Below are 17,568 nucleotides of genomic sequence, written 5' to 3'. Positions count from 1 at the left end.
GACATCAACCATTTTCTTGGAAACCTCTCTAGAGAAATAAAAATGAGATTTTTAAATTCACAAGACTGAAACATTTTGTTATCAGTTATTCAATCATATTAACACAATGTTACATTTAAAATGTGTTCACTTTTCATAAGAGGATGAGCCTTCCAATTTATTAAAGGAATGACTTGCTTATGTGTTAAGTTCACAATTTTAGTTTCCTGAGCAGGAAGATCATGGGTTGAAAGTTCTAAAGTACATTTTCCTCTAAATGAATAATTTCCTTACAGCACAAAAACACCCATCTGAAATCTGTTCAGTACAGATAGGGAAAACTGTATAAGCTGAGTAAATACTTTAGAATGGACGGACAGTTTTCAGTTTTATTACTCAATGCTGTGGTTCTCTCATATCTGGATAAATGCATTAGGCTTTCGAAACGATAACTAAACAATTATCATATCATTTCATTTATATGTGGAACATAAAGAATAACATGGAGGACATTAGGAGAAGGGAGGGGAAAATGAAGAGGAGGAATCAGAGGGAGACAAACCGTGTGAGAGATTATAGACTCCGGGAAACAAACTGAGGGCCTTGGAGGGGAAGGTGGTTAGGGGCTGGGTGATGGGTATTAAGGAGGGGACGTATTGCATGGAGCACTGGGTATTATATGCAAACAATGAATCACGGAACACTACACCAAAAACTAATGAAGTACTGTATGGTGACTAACATAACATAATAAAATAAAATAAAAAATTTTTAAAAAATGGTAACTAAAGATTTCGGTAAAACCAAACAGTTTAATCAGCTGTGTTGGTTTCCTAGGACTTAAAATAACAAAAATTCATTCACATAATTCTGGAGGTTAGAAGTCCAAAATCAAGGTGTCAGCAGGGCCATTCTCTCTGAGACTGTGTGGAATCCTTCCTTGCCTCGACTCAAGTTCTGGTGGCGATCCATAATCTTTGGTGTTCCTCTGCTTATAAATGAACCACTCCCATCTTTGTCTCTGTTGTCATGTGGCCATCTCTCTTCAAGTGGCATTCTCCTTTCTAATGAGGACACCAATCATATTGGATTAAGGGTCCCCTCTATTCCATTATGACCTTGGGCTAACTACATCTGCAATGACCCTATTTCCAAATAAGGTCACATCATGAGGTACTGAGAGATAGGGATTTAACATACGAATGTGGGGGGGGCACCATTTAATTTGTAACATCCCCTATACAAAATTCTGTTAATAAAACAAATAAAAATCTCTTTGGTAGCAAAATTTAGTGCTTGCCAAAGAGAGAAAAATTAATCATAAAAATGCTTCTATATTAGTAACACTAGAAAGGAACATGTGAGTGACTATTTAGATTTTGGTTACTGTTTAGAAACATTTCTTCTTTCCCTTTGATGTAGGACTAGTTTAGAATCAAGGCCAATAAGATAGAGTATAGTCTAAAAATACTAGAGTGCTTTCTAGTGTTTATTATTTATAACATACCAGTTATCTAATTTGGACATTACCTGCATTGGAAAGCAGCTAAAATAATCATGTTACTTTGTCTAAATGTAATATGAGATCCTACAAATATCTTAGTACTCAAAATTCTTCAGGTTGAAGAGTCTGACACGCAGTTTCGATATATCATATCTTCTCTATTTAAGAAACTCTCTGAGAACATGTTTTATGATTATGTGTATGGGCAAAAGTGATTATTTAATACATGCAAATAAGATAAATAAAAAAGCAACTTTCAATTATATAGCACTTTAACTTTGTAAAGCATTTAATTAAACATTTTAATACTAAATGTGGTTCTGCAGTCTGACTTGGTTACATCTTGCATTTCACAGGGAAGGAAACTGAGTCAGTCAAAAGTGAATTGATCAACATTCAACTAAGTGTTGAAAGACAGAATGAGCTCTCATGTCTACTGTCTTACAGCTTTGTGCTCTTATTGGTTTGCTACTTCCTAGAAATGTTATCTCCTGTTCAAAAGCACAGATTGATTGGGATCCCACTATGGGCAAGGAATGGAAACAGATGCGAAGGGATAGACATGCTCCCTGCTAATAAGATGGTCACCACTTAGATGGTGTGGTGCAAGATTTGCACAAGAAATTTACTAACAATATCCAGCAGTAGACAGTAAATATTTAAAGAAAGTTATAATCAGTAAGCACTAGGAAATTCGTGAAACAAAAGAGAGGGGACAGGAAGCCTCAGAAACTGGAGCTGTAAACAAAGTCTTTACAGAAGGGGAAGGACCTGAACTGGGCTTTAAAAGGATCGAGAAGGTTAAGTCCTGTACGGAAAGAAGAATTGTTGAAAATTTCCAAGTAAGATAGTGGAATGATTAAGGCAGTATTTTAGAAAGATATATTTGGTAGTCACAATGCTTTTTTCATGACGGATAATATGTCTCAATCCTTTCTCCACTTCCCACCACTCCCCATGTTTCTGGATCATTTCTCTAAGTCCTTAAAACCAAGTTTGGGTTTTAGAAAGCTTTTCTGATCTTTCCATTCAAGATAACACAATATCTGGGGTGCCTGGGTGGCTTAGTCAGTTAAGTATCTGCCTTTGGATTAGGTCATTATCCTGGAGTTCTGGGATCAAGCTCCAAGTTAGGCAGCAGGAAGTCTGCTTCTCCCTTTCCCTCTGACCCATCCCCTCCCCACTGCTTGTGCTCTCACTCTTGTGCAATCTCCCTCTCTCTCAAATGAATAAATAAAAAATCTTTAAAAAAGGAAAAAAATATAACACATCTTTCCTTTTCCCTGCTGGGAAAACTTCTCCTTGCACCTCGTGTTTATTTCTTTTCTTTACTTTAAAAAAAAAATATTTATTTTTTCAGTGTTCCAAAATTCATTGCTTATGCACCACACCCAGTGATCCATGCAATACATGCCCTCCTTAATACCCACCACCAGGCTCACCCAAGCCCCCAACTCCCTCCCCTCCAAAACCCTCAGTTTGTTTCTCAGAGTCCAGTCTCTCATGGTTCGTCTCCCCCTCCTATTTTCCCAAACTCCCTTCTCCTTTCCTTCTCCCAGTGTCTTCTGTGTTATTCCTTATGCTCCACAAGTAAGTGAGACCATATGATAACTGACTTTCTCTGCTTGACTTATTTCGCTCAGCATAATCTCCTCCAGTCCTGTCCATATTGATACAAGAGTTGGGTATTCATCCTTTCTGATGGAGGCACAATACTCCATTCTATATATGGACCGTATCTTCTTTATCCATTTGTCTGCTGAAGGGCATCTTGGCTCTTTCCACAGTTTGGCAACTGTGGCCATTGCTGCTATGAACACTGGCATATAGGTGGCCCTTCTTTTCACTACATCTGTATCTTTGGGATAAATACCCAGTAGTGCAATGGCAGGGTCACAGAGTAGCTCTATTTTTAATTTCTTAAAGAATCTCCACACTGTTTTCCAAAGTGGCACCACCAAATTGTATTCCCACCAATAGTGTAAGAGGGTTCCCCTTTCTCCACATCCTCTCCAACACTTGTTGTCTACTGTCTTGTTGATTTTGGCCATTCTGTCTAGTGTAAGGTGATATCTTAATGTGGTTTTGATTTGAATCTCCCTGATGGCTAATGATGATTAACATTTTTTCATGTGTCTGTTAGCCATTTGTATGTCTTCTTCAAAGAAGTGTCTGATCATGTCTTCTGCCCATTTTTTTGATGTGATTATCTGTTTTGTTTGTCTTGAGTTTGAGGAGTTCTTTATGGATCTTGGATATCAGCCCTTTGTCTGTAGTGTCATTTGTGAATATCTTCTCCCATTCTGTGGGTTGCCTCTTTGTTTTGTTGACTGTTTCCTTTGCTGTGCAGAAGCTTTTGATCTTGATGCAGTCCCAAAAGTTCATTTTTCCATGTTTCCTTTGCCTCTGGAGACATGTCTTAAAAGAAGTTGTTGTAGCTGATGTTGAAGAGGTTACTGCCTATGTTCTCATCTAGCATTTTGTTAGATTCCTGCCTCACGTTGAGGTCTTTCACCCATTTCGAGTTTATCTCTGTGTATTGTGTAAGAGAATGGTTGAGTTTCATTCTTCTATACATAGCTGTCCAATTTTCCCAGCACCATTTATTGAAGAGACTCTTTTTTCCACTGTATATTTTTTCCTGCTTTGTGGAAGATTATTTGACTATAATGTTGAGGGTCCATATCTGGGGTCTCTACTCTGTTCTACTTGTCTATATGTCTGCTTTTGTGCCAGTACCATGCTGATTTGGTGATCACAGCTTTCTAGTAAAGCTTGAAATCAGGCAACATGATGCCCTCAGTTTTGTTTTTCTTTTTCAGCATTTCCTTGGCAATTCAGGGTCTCTTCTGGTTCCATACAAATTTTAGGGTTGTTTGTTCCAGCTCTTTGAAAAATGCCGGTGGAATTTTGATCAGGATGGCATTGAAAGTATAGATGGCTCTAGGTAGTATAGACATTTTAACAATGTTTATTCTTCCAATCCATGAGCATGGAATGGTCTTCTATCTTTTTGTATCTTCTTCAGTTTCTTTCATGAGTCTTCTGTAGTTCTCAAGTACAGACCCTTTACCTTTTTGGTTAGATTTATTCCAAGGTATCTTATGGTTCTTGGTGCTATAGTAGGTGGAATCGATTCTCTTTCTATATTTTCATTGTTAGTGTATAAGAAAGCAGAAGGCCAGGGTCCTAAAGAGCACCTGCTGGCATCCATACCAAGCTTTCTCAGGTGCAGGGGGAGTGCACTCACAGCCCGCGGTCACACAGGGCATGCAGAGCACAGAAGGGTGTGGACCTAGAGAGTGTGGGTCAGTGCCGACACCAGACTCTCTCACGCATGGACGGGAGTATGCCCATATGAGTGGTGGTGCAAGTAGCCAAAAGCTGTGAGCTCAGGGACGGAGGAGGCTCCCCCACACACTCTCTGGCACAGGTGGTCGCTGGTGGTGGCCGTCCTGGGTCTGTGGGCTTAGGTCATGCCTGTGACCAGCTGATTCCACCAGTTATTCCTTAGGCTCTTTTGCTCTTTTTGAGTGCCTTCAACCAGACTCCAAGTTAATGCTGGTCCCCAACCACAGGGCACTTTCATATTGGGGTACTACTTTCCAATGGGTCACTTCTGGTGGCTCCCTCCCCCTTCTGCTGATCTTTTGATATCAGTGTGAGGGTACCCACTCTGCTTTACTTCTCCACTGATGATCCTCTGTTCCCATAGAGATCCAGAAGTGTATAATCCTACATCTCAGGCTGATTTCATGGGTGTTCAGAGTATTCTGGTACATATTTATCTCACTTTAGGGGACCAGTTGAAACAGGGTCTCCTACTTGTCCGCCATCTTGCCGAGTTTCGGAGAGTCATCATTTTTAAAAAATATTGACCAATGTGTCATCTCACAGTATCTTTAACAACTGTTAAGACAAGATCCTGGAAAATAGAGCATAATATTGAAAACCAAGCTGTATAACTTTAAATAACTAAGATTTTTAAAAATTGTTAAATGGGACAATGATAATATGGAGTTATTGTGAGGGTTCCATGAAGTACTGTTTATAACATTTTTAGTACTCAGTATTAACTCTTGTTATTTTTGTTATTATTCTCACTTAGTTTTAACACACATTGAACATCCGTTATGGTGCTGACAGTGTCCTGGATTTGCACCTCTTTACCATATATCCTTTAATCCCCCAAATAAATTTGATAGAGATCAACTTCTATATACACATTATGGATGAGGTACGGACAGGGAAATACCTTGCCCTTGCTTACATAGCTAACACACGGCAGAGCCAACATTTCAAGAGTTGGAAAACAGGTGTAATGGAGGCAAGCATGAGGGAGAGCACAGAACAAAGTGTCAGAGACACAGCGAGCAGCAAGAGATGTGAAGCAACAGTGCTACAGAGACTTTAGAAAAGAGAGAACATCTTCCATAGGCCATGAAGTATGATCTTACTGGGCTAGAAATGAATCCCAGGTTTGGCCAGCTTTGGATCTCTGAACAACTGAATGTGAACAGCATATGGGTGAGAGAAAGTGATCGCAGGGTAAGTGAAGCCGAATATGAGAATACGAATGCCATGACCAGCTGCAGTAGTGATTGCAAAATGTTCGCTTACTTTAACCTATCGGATGCTGATACAAATTGGAATCAAGTTTACATTAAACAGTGTCCAGATATGCTCCTATGGGACAGAAAGCATTTTTAGTTCAGCCCTTGAGGCTAACAGTTTTTCATACATAGACACACACAAGACACAAACTCAGATACGTGGGACGCCTGGGTGGCTCAGTTGGTTGAGCGGCTGCCTTCGGCTCAGGTCATGATCCCGGCGTCCTGGGATCGAGTCCCACATCGGGCTCCTTGCTCGGCGGGGAGCCTGCTTCTCCCTCTGCCTCTGCCTGCCACTCTGCCTGCCTGTGCTCGTTCGCTCTCTCTCCCTCTCTCTCTCTCTGACAAATAAATAAATAAAATCTTAAAAAAAAAAAATCTAAAAAAAAAAAAAAAAACTCAGATACGTATACACAAACACACTCTAGGTAATTGGTCAGAAAGCAACCCAAAACTACCATGTACTTATATAATAGTCTAGGTCCACCACTGTCAGGGACTGTGTTACATTTTTATCCTCAACAACAGACCTTTGATTTGGTTTGGTTGGCTTGAAACCTGAACGTTCCAAGGATGACTCAAGCCCACTGAATCAAAACCGGGATTGACAGGGACCCCAAGGGAGATCCATCCAAGACTTTTTATCAATAAATAAGAGTTTTGGGGTATAAGCAGAAAAGAATGGGCAATACCAATCTACAACAAGGCCTACAGGTCAGGAGTGGCTCCATCTTAAAAGGGAAATTCTGAATTGTTTTCTTCATTTTCTGCACCTGTTACCTGTGTGAAACCCCTTTAAACCAGTGTTTCCATATGGTAGTAAACTGGTGTTAGATACTATTTACAAATGCTAAAACATTCATTTTATGATTACTTAATTGTCTATTCAGTCTTTTTGCTTCTTATTCTTTCATCTTTAGATGTATTCTTTAAAAAATTTTAGATGAGGGTCAAGGAAAAGGCGAAATGAACCACATCTTAAATAAATATTAAGTCTCACAAAATTTGAATGAAGCACATAATTAACACTATATATATATAGATTGAAATTATGATTTCAAATTATATTTTGATTAGAAGGCAATGTGGGCTAGCATATTAACTTTGAGTTGGAATGGACCTAAATTTCAATCCCAACTTTGTCTCCTGTTTTGAACTTAAGCCTGGAAATCAACCTCCTCAATCTTCCACTTTCTTAATTAATGGGACTAATGCTAACTTCCTCAGGTTTTTGTGAAGATTAAAAACTATAATCTGTATTAAGTGTCTAACACATGGAAGTACTGCTTCACACCTGGCTATTCATGACTCCAGTAATTACAGATAATTAGAAATTGGCTGTAGATTATACTTTTATTAAACGGTTGAATGAGTTTCTATTGCTGTAGGTTTCATTGGACTATATTATGAGCAGGACTTAGCTTAGTTTAAATGACTCTCCACTGATAATTAGGCATTATTAAAAGTTGTAATAAGTCTTGCAGTATTCTTGTCATTATCCTAAAACTATTATGCTAAAAATAGCCAATTTTTAGGTGAACTAGAACATTTATTTTCCACCTTTCAGATGCCTACACTCCATTTAGTTGTTAAAAAGAGAGTGGTAATAAAAACAGGGAAAAAATGGAAAGATTTTTAAACCATCCGATTGCATTATCTTTTTTAGCTGAAAGTGAAAAGAAAGAAGTTGAAAACAGTGGCATAACACAAGCTATTTTCATCATCAGTAGATCTTAATGCCCGTGTTGTGTCCCTCCTCAGGGCTCTGAATAAGTAAATATTTTCCAGAAGTACGTAATATATTACCAAGATATAATTCAGGTCCAGTAAATTTCTGCCATAACATGTTCATTTTTTTGAACAGTTATAATTAAAAAGCTTGCTCACATTTGGCAACTAAAACAGTGATCTAATTGGACTTATTACTCAAGCTGATTTCCAGCCCTGGGTATGGACCTAGCTATTAGCTAAGCAAGGGTCCTGTCCTTGATCAGCCTTGTCTGGAGAGCACAGGGGCAAATGCCCTTCAGTTCACAGACTGAGTTCCTTAGGCAGGACTTGTCCTGGAATTTCACTGATGAAAGAAATATACAGAACTCCCTGTTCTTTTCTTTCGTTAAGTTTCCAACCTGGTTTTAAAATGCACATGAATGCTTCTGGCATCTATAAAGTCAGTAAGCACTAGCTTTTCTTTTTTCTTCCTTTTTAGTGAAACGGTAAACAGATTCAATATTCTGTTAACTTGGAGTCATAGATCAGCCTGTGAGACTCTTTGAGATTCTCTGGTTAGAGTCTTCAAGTCAGGTAAATTGAAGTTTAAAGATTTTAGTGGAAGCTAGAGTCCTACCTTAAGGCCCTGCAAAGGAAGTAGTGGCCAGCAATCTTTTTCCCTCCTATAATTTTTATCTTTTAATTTATTTAAAGAAATTTAGTTTTCTTTCTGTCTTTTATACCATTTACAGGACCTATTGAGAAGATCCTAGGTATGTTCGTAAATTAAAGGAAGTCACATCAGCTGTGACAGGGGAAGAATAATAGATTATTAATGTCTCTCTGTACTTCAGTAGCCAACACTCTTCTCCAAGGGCTGTTTGCTCCTTTTCCCTTCCATAGTATTTTGGATGTATGCCAGGAACCATCTTTGATGGTGTGAAAAACAGAGTATATACAGTTGCTGGAGGGAAACTTTACTTTTCTAGGGAAGGAGCCAAGCAGTTGAAAACTTAGAACTCTCACCCTGTTTTATTAGATAATTATACCTTCAAAAAATATAGTATTTTCTTGCCACCAACCATTTATCTGGGAAGCAAGTTATTAGTAACTTCAGAACAGCCAGGGGACCTGGGGGAAAATGGTATTATATATGTGAGGAAATGTAATTGGGATAATGAAAACAAAAGGTTTCACATTATAATTTCTTCCAAATCATCCATTTTGTAGAAAACATTTTGGTAGCAAATGTATACAATTTTTCAAGAATTTTCCTCTTCATTTTTTTTTTAACAGATTTAAAGTAGAACAAAAATTAGACTTCAAAGAAGCTCTGTATTCTTTGAATATAACTGAGATATTTAGTGGTGGCTGTGACCTTTCTGGAATAACAGGTAGTGTGATAAATAATTCTTATATGATTATGTTAATATGTTTTCTTAGTAACTCTGTTCACTGACTGATCTGAAAGAGCATTCGGCCCCAGAAAATACATACAAACCCAGTGACTAAATGTCATGTTGAGCTGTCTGTAAACAAGCACTTTATTTTGCATTTAAGCCATTTTCCTTAATGAAAGTCAGAAAGCATTTTAGAATGTTAGATAAGCCTTCTCACCATGCTTGTAATAAAACTATGTAGGTAAAGTATTGTACGGGCTTTTATTTCAGCCCGGCTTGGATTTCCTTATCTGAATAATGGGAATTACAACTTTGAGGCTCTCATCTACTCGGAGCTAATAAAAATCTTATACACCAATTTGCAAATGTTAATTTGGTATTATTGGAGCCCATGAAATAGGCATCCACAAGCTGCTAGATGATGAACACAATGTAGAAATGGTAATGCCACAGCTTGCAGATTTAGCTTTGAGACTAACAACGCATCTGAGGAGATGGAGCTTTTATGCTAACTCACACCTGGGAAACTGCACATGGCGAAGATGCTCACTCACACAACAAAGCCCAAGACAGTCTTTTATTTTCTCTTGTCTTGGCAGTACCCACTAGTTCAAAAATATCTAACTAAAGAGAAAAATGATGGGCGAATAGGGTCAATTTGTCCCAAGTTTTTTACCCCCTTTTAAATTCCGTCTTCTGTTTTATTAAAAAAAAAAAAAAAGCACAAAAATACAAGCCTATTTGTCTGATAGGGTTTTATATCATAACATGGAAATATTGTGTATTCCTATATAAGTGTCTGGTCTTTGGAGAAGTAGTCATTAATTTATTCACTCATCAATTATGTGGGTAAATGAATAAAATGAATGAGCTTTCCTGGTAGAGGAGGTGGGTGGGATACACTGGTGACAGATGTTCATTATTACCTTCACACATGATTTAGCTACTTGTTCGCACCCTGACAGAGAGCTCTGACTTCTCTGACAATTTCATCAGCATCAGGAATGAGGCAGTCAACGTTAAATACTGCAACAGCGTGCTATCTGGGTGTGCGCTGGAACACAACCATCTCGCCAACTTAAAATCAGCCAACCCATGTTTCAAGCACGTCTTCCTGTTAGCCTTCTTTCTGGCCCTCAGAAGCTTACTTGCTATACATCAGACATTTCAAATAGCCACTTGCTCTACAAATCCCCAGCAACTGGTGACTTCTATAAAATCTCCTTGGAAGTCTCCTTTTGTAGGCAGATTTATCATAAAATACCTCCAAAATGCTTTATAAGAGAATTTGTGCAAGAGAATAACTTGAAAGAGCGAAAAACAAATGTCCAGCCTTTTCTGCTCTTTCTCTCTGCTCTTTCTTTGAGTTGCCTGTTTGAGTTGCTTTAACTGCTTTGGTTCTATCTTCCTGCTGGAAATAAAATAGCTAGGGCCCTCACTGGCACTACATCTGATCATTAGAACAGCAAATTCCCTGCTATCGCTACTTATCACTAATGCAGTAAACATTCTCTAAAAGGTACGGCTGTGGGATATTTACACAGGAGCTACTACCTTACATTCATGTAATTCACAAGCTTTGAATGAAATGTTTTTAGACAGTTACTTTTGGAAACTTGGAGATGAATATTTGACTTCACATTGCTATTACTTCTTGTGTTACCTTTAGTAAAATATTTAAGCTCTCTGAGCATCAACTTTCTAATTTGTTAAATGAGGTAATAAATCATGTTGGTGAAAATAAATGAAAGAAGGTATGTAAGTCACCTGGTTCTATGTCTGGCACATAATAGGTACTACATAAATTTTAGATATTAAAAAAAAAACAATGGCACATTGATAGTTACTTGCACATCTTCTAGCAAAACTGTAGAAAGTTTCTTGCCCTCTTAACAGAGTCATACTTGGAATTTTCATAGAAAAAAAGAGAAAAATTATTACAAACCTGAGGAAATCAGTGACTTTATGGAGTCTAGATTCCTTGTTCTGGTCTATTAGCTCTCAAGTCCCATTCTTTTCCCAAGATCAGGTCCTCTTCGTGGTAAGACAGGATACATGAGACCAGAGGCTCAGCCTGATAACCATGGAGTCACTTGAGCTGGTATCAGTGTTGAACTGGGTGAAATTCTCCACTGCACCCCAACAAGAGTTTTGCTCTTCACTCTTGTCTTGGTATGGGTCTCTAGGTCAGCTACTCTGGGCTCCATATGTGAATCCTGTCTTACTCTAGTTGGTCCTTGGGAAAGAACATGCTTACTTGCCTCATCTTGTTACAGACCATTCTCAGCATTTCAAGATGTGCATGCCCCCTCTTCATCACCATACTTGTTTCTGTCCCTGGACATAGTCATACCCGTGATTTATTTGTTTGACAAATATTTATTAAAAGCCAACTACATGCCAGGCAGTTTTGTAGGGATGAAAAAAATGGACAGAGTTCTGCTTCCAGTGAAGTTTTCATCTGCTGGTGAATACTTAATAAGCAATTAGTTAATTAAATCGTGAGGTGATGGATGCTGTAAATTAAAAGAGCATCATGAAATAAATGGTGATTAGGTCAGATACAGGCAGAATTAGACAGGGTGGGAAAGGAAGACTGGGCTGGGAAGTAACATTTTTGTTGAGACCTAAAGAACAATGGAGCCAGTCAGGGAGAGTTCTGGGGAAGAGGGTTTTAAGCAGAAGGAGAGTTAGGGTTAAGGCCTTGATACTTGACTTTGAGCTAGAGCTACTGAATGGGGAGAGGAAGGTAGTAGATGAGGGTAAGAGATATTCAGGGGCCCAAATAAAGTGATCATAAGCATTTTGGAGTCTATTTTTAGGAAGCCATTTTTTTTATGCCAATATCCCTTTTATGGCTTCTCTTTATCTTGCCTGAAGGGCTTTCTTTACTTTTCTGTGAGCTGCCAGAGCTGGTTTCCCTCTACTGTAGGAGCTGCTTCCTAAATCCTTATAAATCTGCTGGTTTTGGTAGAGTCTGCCTGGTCACATCAGATTTCCCTCCCAAGAGAAATAAAGCTCCTTTTCCTCCTTTCTCTTCAAGTTTCCAGGCCTACCGTCCTTCCTCTACTTTCTGGCCACCACTGAACCCGTGACCATATTTCTGTTGTCTCTTTGAGGCACACTGTCAGATCTGAGTGGTCCTGACACAGCGGGAATGGCTGATGGCTTCTGAACTCGTGGCTTCACTTCCCCCTTCTCAAGGAGACTATCCCCGCAGGTCACAAGATCAGAAATTCTTCACACATACAGCACTTCCACCAAGAGGAGAAGAGCGGTGTGTTCGCTCAGCTTGTATCCACACCGGAACAGAATGTTGTAAGACTCTATCTTACACTGAGAAATTTGAGAGGTTTTAAAGCATAGCTCTGAAGTGATTTTGTAACAGATGACACAAAAGCTCTTTAGACTTTCATAGCCTCACCAGTCTTGAAAGAAAGTAAATTTTGTTTTAAAGTCAGATCAAAACTGAATACAGAATTTGAAAGGCAAGTTGGCTTTGAGGTTGAATACATAGGGTGGGATTAATTCAAATCTGTAAAGCCTTTTTCATCTTCTCTATAGACCATAGCTAAGGGGGGCAAAACCTTCTGTCTGTACAAATATTTCACTTAGTGGGATACCTGATTTGAGGCTTATCCCCTTCTATCTTTGCCTTTGTATCTGGGCTGGACTTGATCTCTCTCTATGGGTATCTGTATCATTTCTACAAGAGCTAAACTACCTTCCACCTCTAGCAAATTAACTAACTTGGGAAGAATTTGTTGTTATTGTTTTTTTCCTATTCTTTGTTCATTTGAAAATGTAATTGACATGGCTCTGTAATAAGTAATGTAATAAATAATGGCTCTGAGTTCTGATCCTTAAATACACTTTCCTATTTCCCAACAGATTCAGCTGAAGTGTTTGTTTCCCAAGTCATGCAATATGTTTTTTTCGAGATAAATGAAGATGGCAGTGAAGCCGCAACATCAACTGGTAGGACAAATGGTTTCACAACCAACCAAGAGGAAGGAATGGGGGGAAATATGCATCCTTAGAGCTTTGGCATTTCTGCATGACTCTGATCTCCTGTTTCCTTCTTACTGTCCAGGATACTGTAAGGAAGAAAAGAGAAATTGGTTGCATAAGTTATTTTTTGCATCTCTGCATCTGCTCCTTAATCAAAAAGGCCAGGGAAGGGATTTTTTAGGAGCTGAAGCCTATCTACTAATATTGGCTTATTTGTAAATTGCATTTTAAATTGCATTTACCTACCAGTCAGGAGATAGGACCTGGGGAGGAAACTTTCTGCTCAAACATGAAGTCATTATTCAGGAATTCTTACTCTTAGGTAATTGTATTAATTTCCTTCTTCTATTACACCAAGTAGGTCCCTACTTTTCTAATATGGTTTTTGTCATTATCTATATGCCTGTGGCTCTCAAAGTTAGCTGCCCATTAGAATCACCTGGAAAGCTTCATAAAATCCTATGTCCAATCTATCCCCCAAAATTAAATTAGTAAATGAATTAAATTAGTATCTCTGGAGGTGAATTCCAGGCTCTATCATTTTCTTCCATTTCCCTAAGTGATTTCATTGTACATCCAAGGTTGAGAGCCAGTTCTTTATGGTGCCTTGCGGCCCATCTTTGCTACTGCAAGTCAAGTGTAGTGTGTAGACCAGGGGCAGCAGCATCACTTGGGAGCTTGTTAGAAATGCCAGCCCTCGGGCCCAACTCCAGACCTACTCAATCAGAAGCTGTGTTTTCCAAGGTCTCTAGGTGATTTGTGAACACGTTACAGTTCACGAACCACACCTTTATGACAGCTTTCCTTGAATAAATGGCATTTTGAATAGTTTCGATTATGCATACAACTAATGCTCAAAAAATAATTGGAGAAAATTTAATTAGAAATGCAAAAGCAACTTTAATGAATGTCTCATAAGTCTATTTTAATTCTTCAGACTTTTGTGATTTTAGCCAATATGCAAAATATAGGCACACTTTCTTACTGATAAATTTCTATAAATGTATATCCATGTTATTAATTTCTCAGTTTATTTGTAATACTATGTGGTGCCAATGATTTTTGACATGTGGGTGGGTCACACTGGACTCCTGCTACCATTCTGTCATCTCCTGAAGTACTTGGCATTATTGTGCTCAAGGAACTTAGATTGGAGAACATGGGCTATTTCAATCTTGGAGAAATTAAAAAGTTGCATTGGATGAAATTGCTGGCCTATGTAGACAAATTTTCCAGCTGCTTTTACGTAAGAGTCCTTATAGATCATCATCTGATTTTCTCATTATATTGGTGAAGAAAGAGTTCATGACATGAAGTGCTTTGCCTACGGTCATACTATTAATTGACAGCTGAGTTTGTACTCTAATCAGGTTCTCTGACTCCAGGTTCAGAGCTCTTTCTACTATCACCCACTGCCTCTAATTTAAGTCTAGAGTTCTCTCAGAGGGTGTAACAATCATTAAGGGATCAGCAGTGACCCTGATGTATCACACGTCAAAAGTTTTCAGTGTGAGTATTTTGACTTTCAGGCATCTGCTCAGTGGATGCTCAAGAACAAAAAATCTCAAGTGTTCACCCAAGTGAGGATGGGGATCACACTGGCTATGCTCTTTTGTATTCTCTCATCAATTCAGACATAAGTCTATATTCACTGATAATTTGGGCATTGTAGCCCTGACATTGCAGGAAGGAGAGTGCCATACATTTTATATTATGAAGGTTATGCTTGATTCTGAAGGTGATCAGAATATGCCACCCCCAAATAAGCCACTTTGTCTGAAGGGTTGTTTTGATAGAAAAAACCCTTGAAAGAAAATGGAGAAAGAGCACAGGGGAAAAAAAAAAAAAAAAGAGTTCTCTACTCTCCCTCGATCTGCCTAAAATATAAACAGGGCATAAATCCCCCTTGTGAAGGTGTCTCTCCTCCTCTTTCCATATCAGAAGGAGAATAATCTTTATCACAAGAGTGAAAATTGGCAATGACATGAGTCTGCATAACAAACCTTATTAAATAACGCTCTTATACCATATTTTCCCCATATATTTACCTTCCCACAATTTATTGCCCCTTTTTTGGTCTAGTCACTTCTCCACACTTTATTACCCTTTGGTAAAAGGGAAATCAGAGGGGAACCTGGGTGGCTCAGTGGGTTAAGCCTCTGCCTTTGGCTCAGGTCATGATCCCAGGGTCCTGGGATCAAGTCCCGAGTCGGGCTCTCTGCTTGGCAGGGAGCCTGCTTCTTCCTCTCTCTCTCTCTGCCTGCCTCTCTGCCTACTTGTGATCTCTCTCTGTCAAATAAATAAATAAATAAATAAAATCTTTAAAAAAAAAAAAGGGAAATCAGAGGGGGAGATGAACCATGAGAGACTGTGGACTCTGAGAGACAAACTGAGGATTTTAGAGGGGAGGGGTATGGGGAGATGGGTTGGCCCTATGATGGGTATTAAGGAGAGCACATATTACATGGAGCACTGGGTGTTGAACATAAACAATGAATCTTGGAACACTGCATCAAAAACTAATGATGTACTGTATGACGACTAAGATAACACGGTAAAAATTAAGAAAAAAAATGGTAGATAAGCTCTCAAGCCTAACATTTTGGGAGGATATTTACTTCTTTTCTGTGAAGCTCCTTTGGGGATATAGAATAAATCATTTCTTCTGTTAATCTATCTTTTGTCAGCTTAATTTTCATACCCCAGTCACAAACTGAGTGTAGAAGATTGTTTTTCCTTCTCTACTATTATTTTTCAGTTCTGATCACTCCTGTTGCAATTTTTAAAAATGATTTTTCATGAGTCTGAAAAAATTTTACAAAATCATCATGTTATTGGTAAAGGAAACATCTGAATTAAGTGTAGAAATATTTAATTAAAAAAAAAACCCAACCATTTAAGTTTATCCACTCTAAATGTTGGCAAATGCTACAATAGAGCCACATGATATAAATTATTATAATAAATAATTATCATGGCAGCAAATCTCTTCTTCTAATCACATAATAAAAATCCCATAATCATTCACAGCACAAATCCTAAAAGCTCTGAACCCACAGAATAATTTTGGAAAAGTTAAAAAAAAATAAATTTGAACTCAGATGTGATTACCACAAGCCTGAAGAATAGAAATGAAGTGCAAATATATCTGGACATGAATTAAGAGTTGAAACATTACAAGAATAAATCATATAATGTAAATAAAAAGTAAGCAGAAAATTACTGTTTAAAAGAAGAAATTTTTCAGCTGCTTTCAGTAAATTGAATCTAGTATCTGACTTTCTTCTTCATTGAGCATAAATATGACGTTAGAATTATTCTATGAATAATCCAGTATTTGTTTTTCTGCTCTTTGATTTTTAAATTTATTCCAGATTTCTCTGTATTTTGAAAATGGTTATTTTTCTACATGTTAACTCATCAAATGAAATGACTTTTCCTGTCTACAAAAAGTATTATGGATCTATTTTCTTTCCTCATCCTTTAATGTGCTCGTCTAAATAACTACTGTCTCTATTTTATAGGCGTGAACATCCCTGTGATCATGAGTCTGGCTCAAAACCAATTTATAGCAAATCATCCATTTCTGTTTATTGTGAAGGATAACCCAACAGGTATCTTTTCTAATATTCTCTGGGAGAACTGCTTAAGTCAAACAGACCTAGTTCTAGTCGCTATTTGTAATCTATGTATCTGAGATCATTTCTCCTTTCAATGTACTGAACCTTATTGCCATTTTTCAATTTATTCTTTCAGTGGTTATTTGGTGAATGCCTCTTTTATACCACGCATTGTATTTTAGGAGGTGACAGGGGCCTAAAATAGGGCAGTGGTAAGAGTAGCTGCCAACACAGCTATTATCGTATGCTAGTGGTTTTAAGTACCTATCTCTAAAGCTAACGCCATTCCAACAGGTTAACTATTTGACCAATGATCACATAGAAGCTCAGAAAGAAGTTATATAATTTGTCTAAGGTCATACAGCTGGAAAGTGGCCAAGTAGAAATAGGACCTGTTTGTCTCAGAAGTCAGCTCTCTGTGATGCTGCAAGAGGAATGGAAAATGGGAGTTGCACAGTTGTGAAGGTTTCAGAGGTAGATTCCAAAAGAACAAGTGACTAGTTATGGGCTCTGAGTGGGAGGGAGAGGTCAAATACAATTATAAATCTCCAGTGAGGGCAGTTGGTGAAAGATGATACAGTTAGCCACAAAAGGTAGAGGTAGGTGTGGACTGGACTGCATTTGACACAAAGGCAACATGTGAGGTATTTGGCCACGTGATCTGCACATGATATCAGCATCCCTAGAGACTGACAGTGTGAACTTGGGAGTCAGACTGGGATCAAGTCCTA

The 17,568-nt window shown here is 38.2% G+C and overlaps 1 protein-coding gene across 1 annotated transcript in view; it reads left to right on the top strand.

Moving 5' to 3' along the window:
* SERPINI2 (serpin family I member 2) overlaps window positions 1–17,568 on the top strand; it is a 33,378-nt gene that overhangs the window by 12,508 nt on the left and 3,302 nt on the right. The window contains exons 5-7 of the mRNA XM_080818248.1: window positions 9,103–9,200; window positions 13,098–13,184; window positions 16,742–16,831. Coding sequence (XP_080674374.1) covers window positions 9,103–9,200; window positions 13,098–13,184; window positions 16,742–16,831 — 275 coding nt within the window. The remainder of the gene's footprint in view (window positions 1–9,102; window positions 9,201–13,097; window positions 13,185–16,741; window positions 16,832–17,568) is intronic.

This window comes from Martes martes (genome assembly GCF_963455335.1).
Source record: "Martes martes genome assembly, chromosome: 1".
Taxonomy (NCBI): Eukaryota; Metazoa; Chordata; class Mammalia; order Carnivora; family Mustelidae; genus Martes; species Martes martes.
This window is presented reverse-complemented; position numbering and strand designations above follow the sequence as displayed.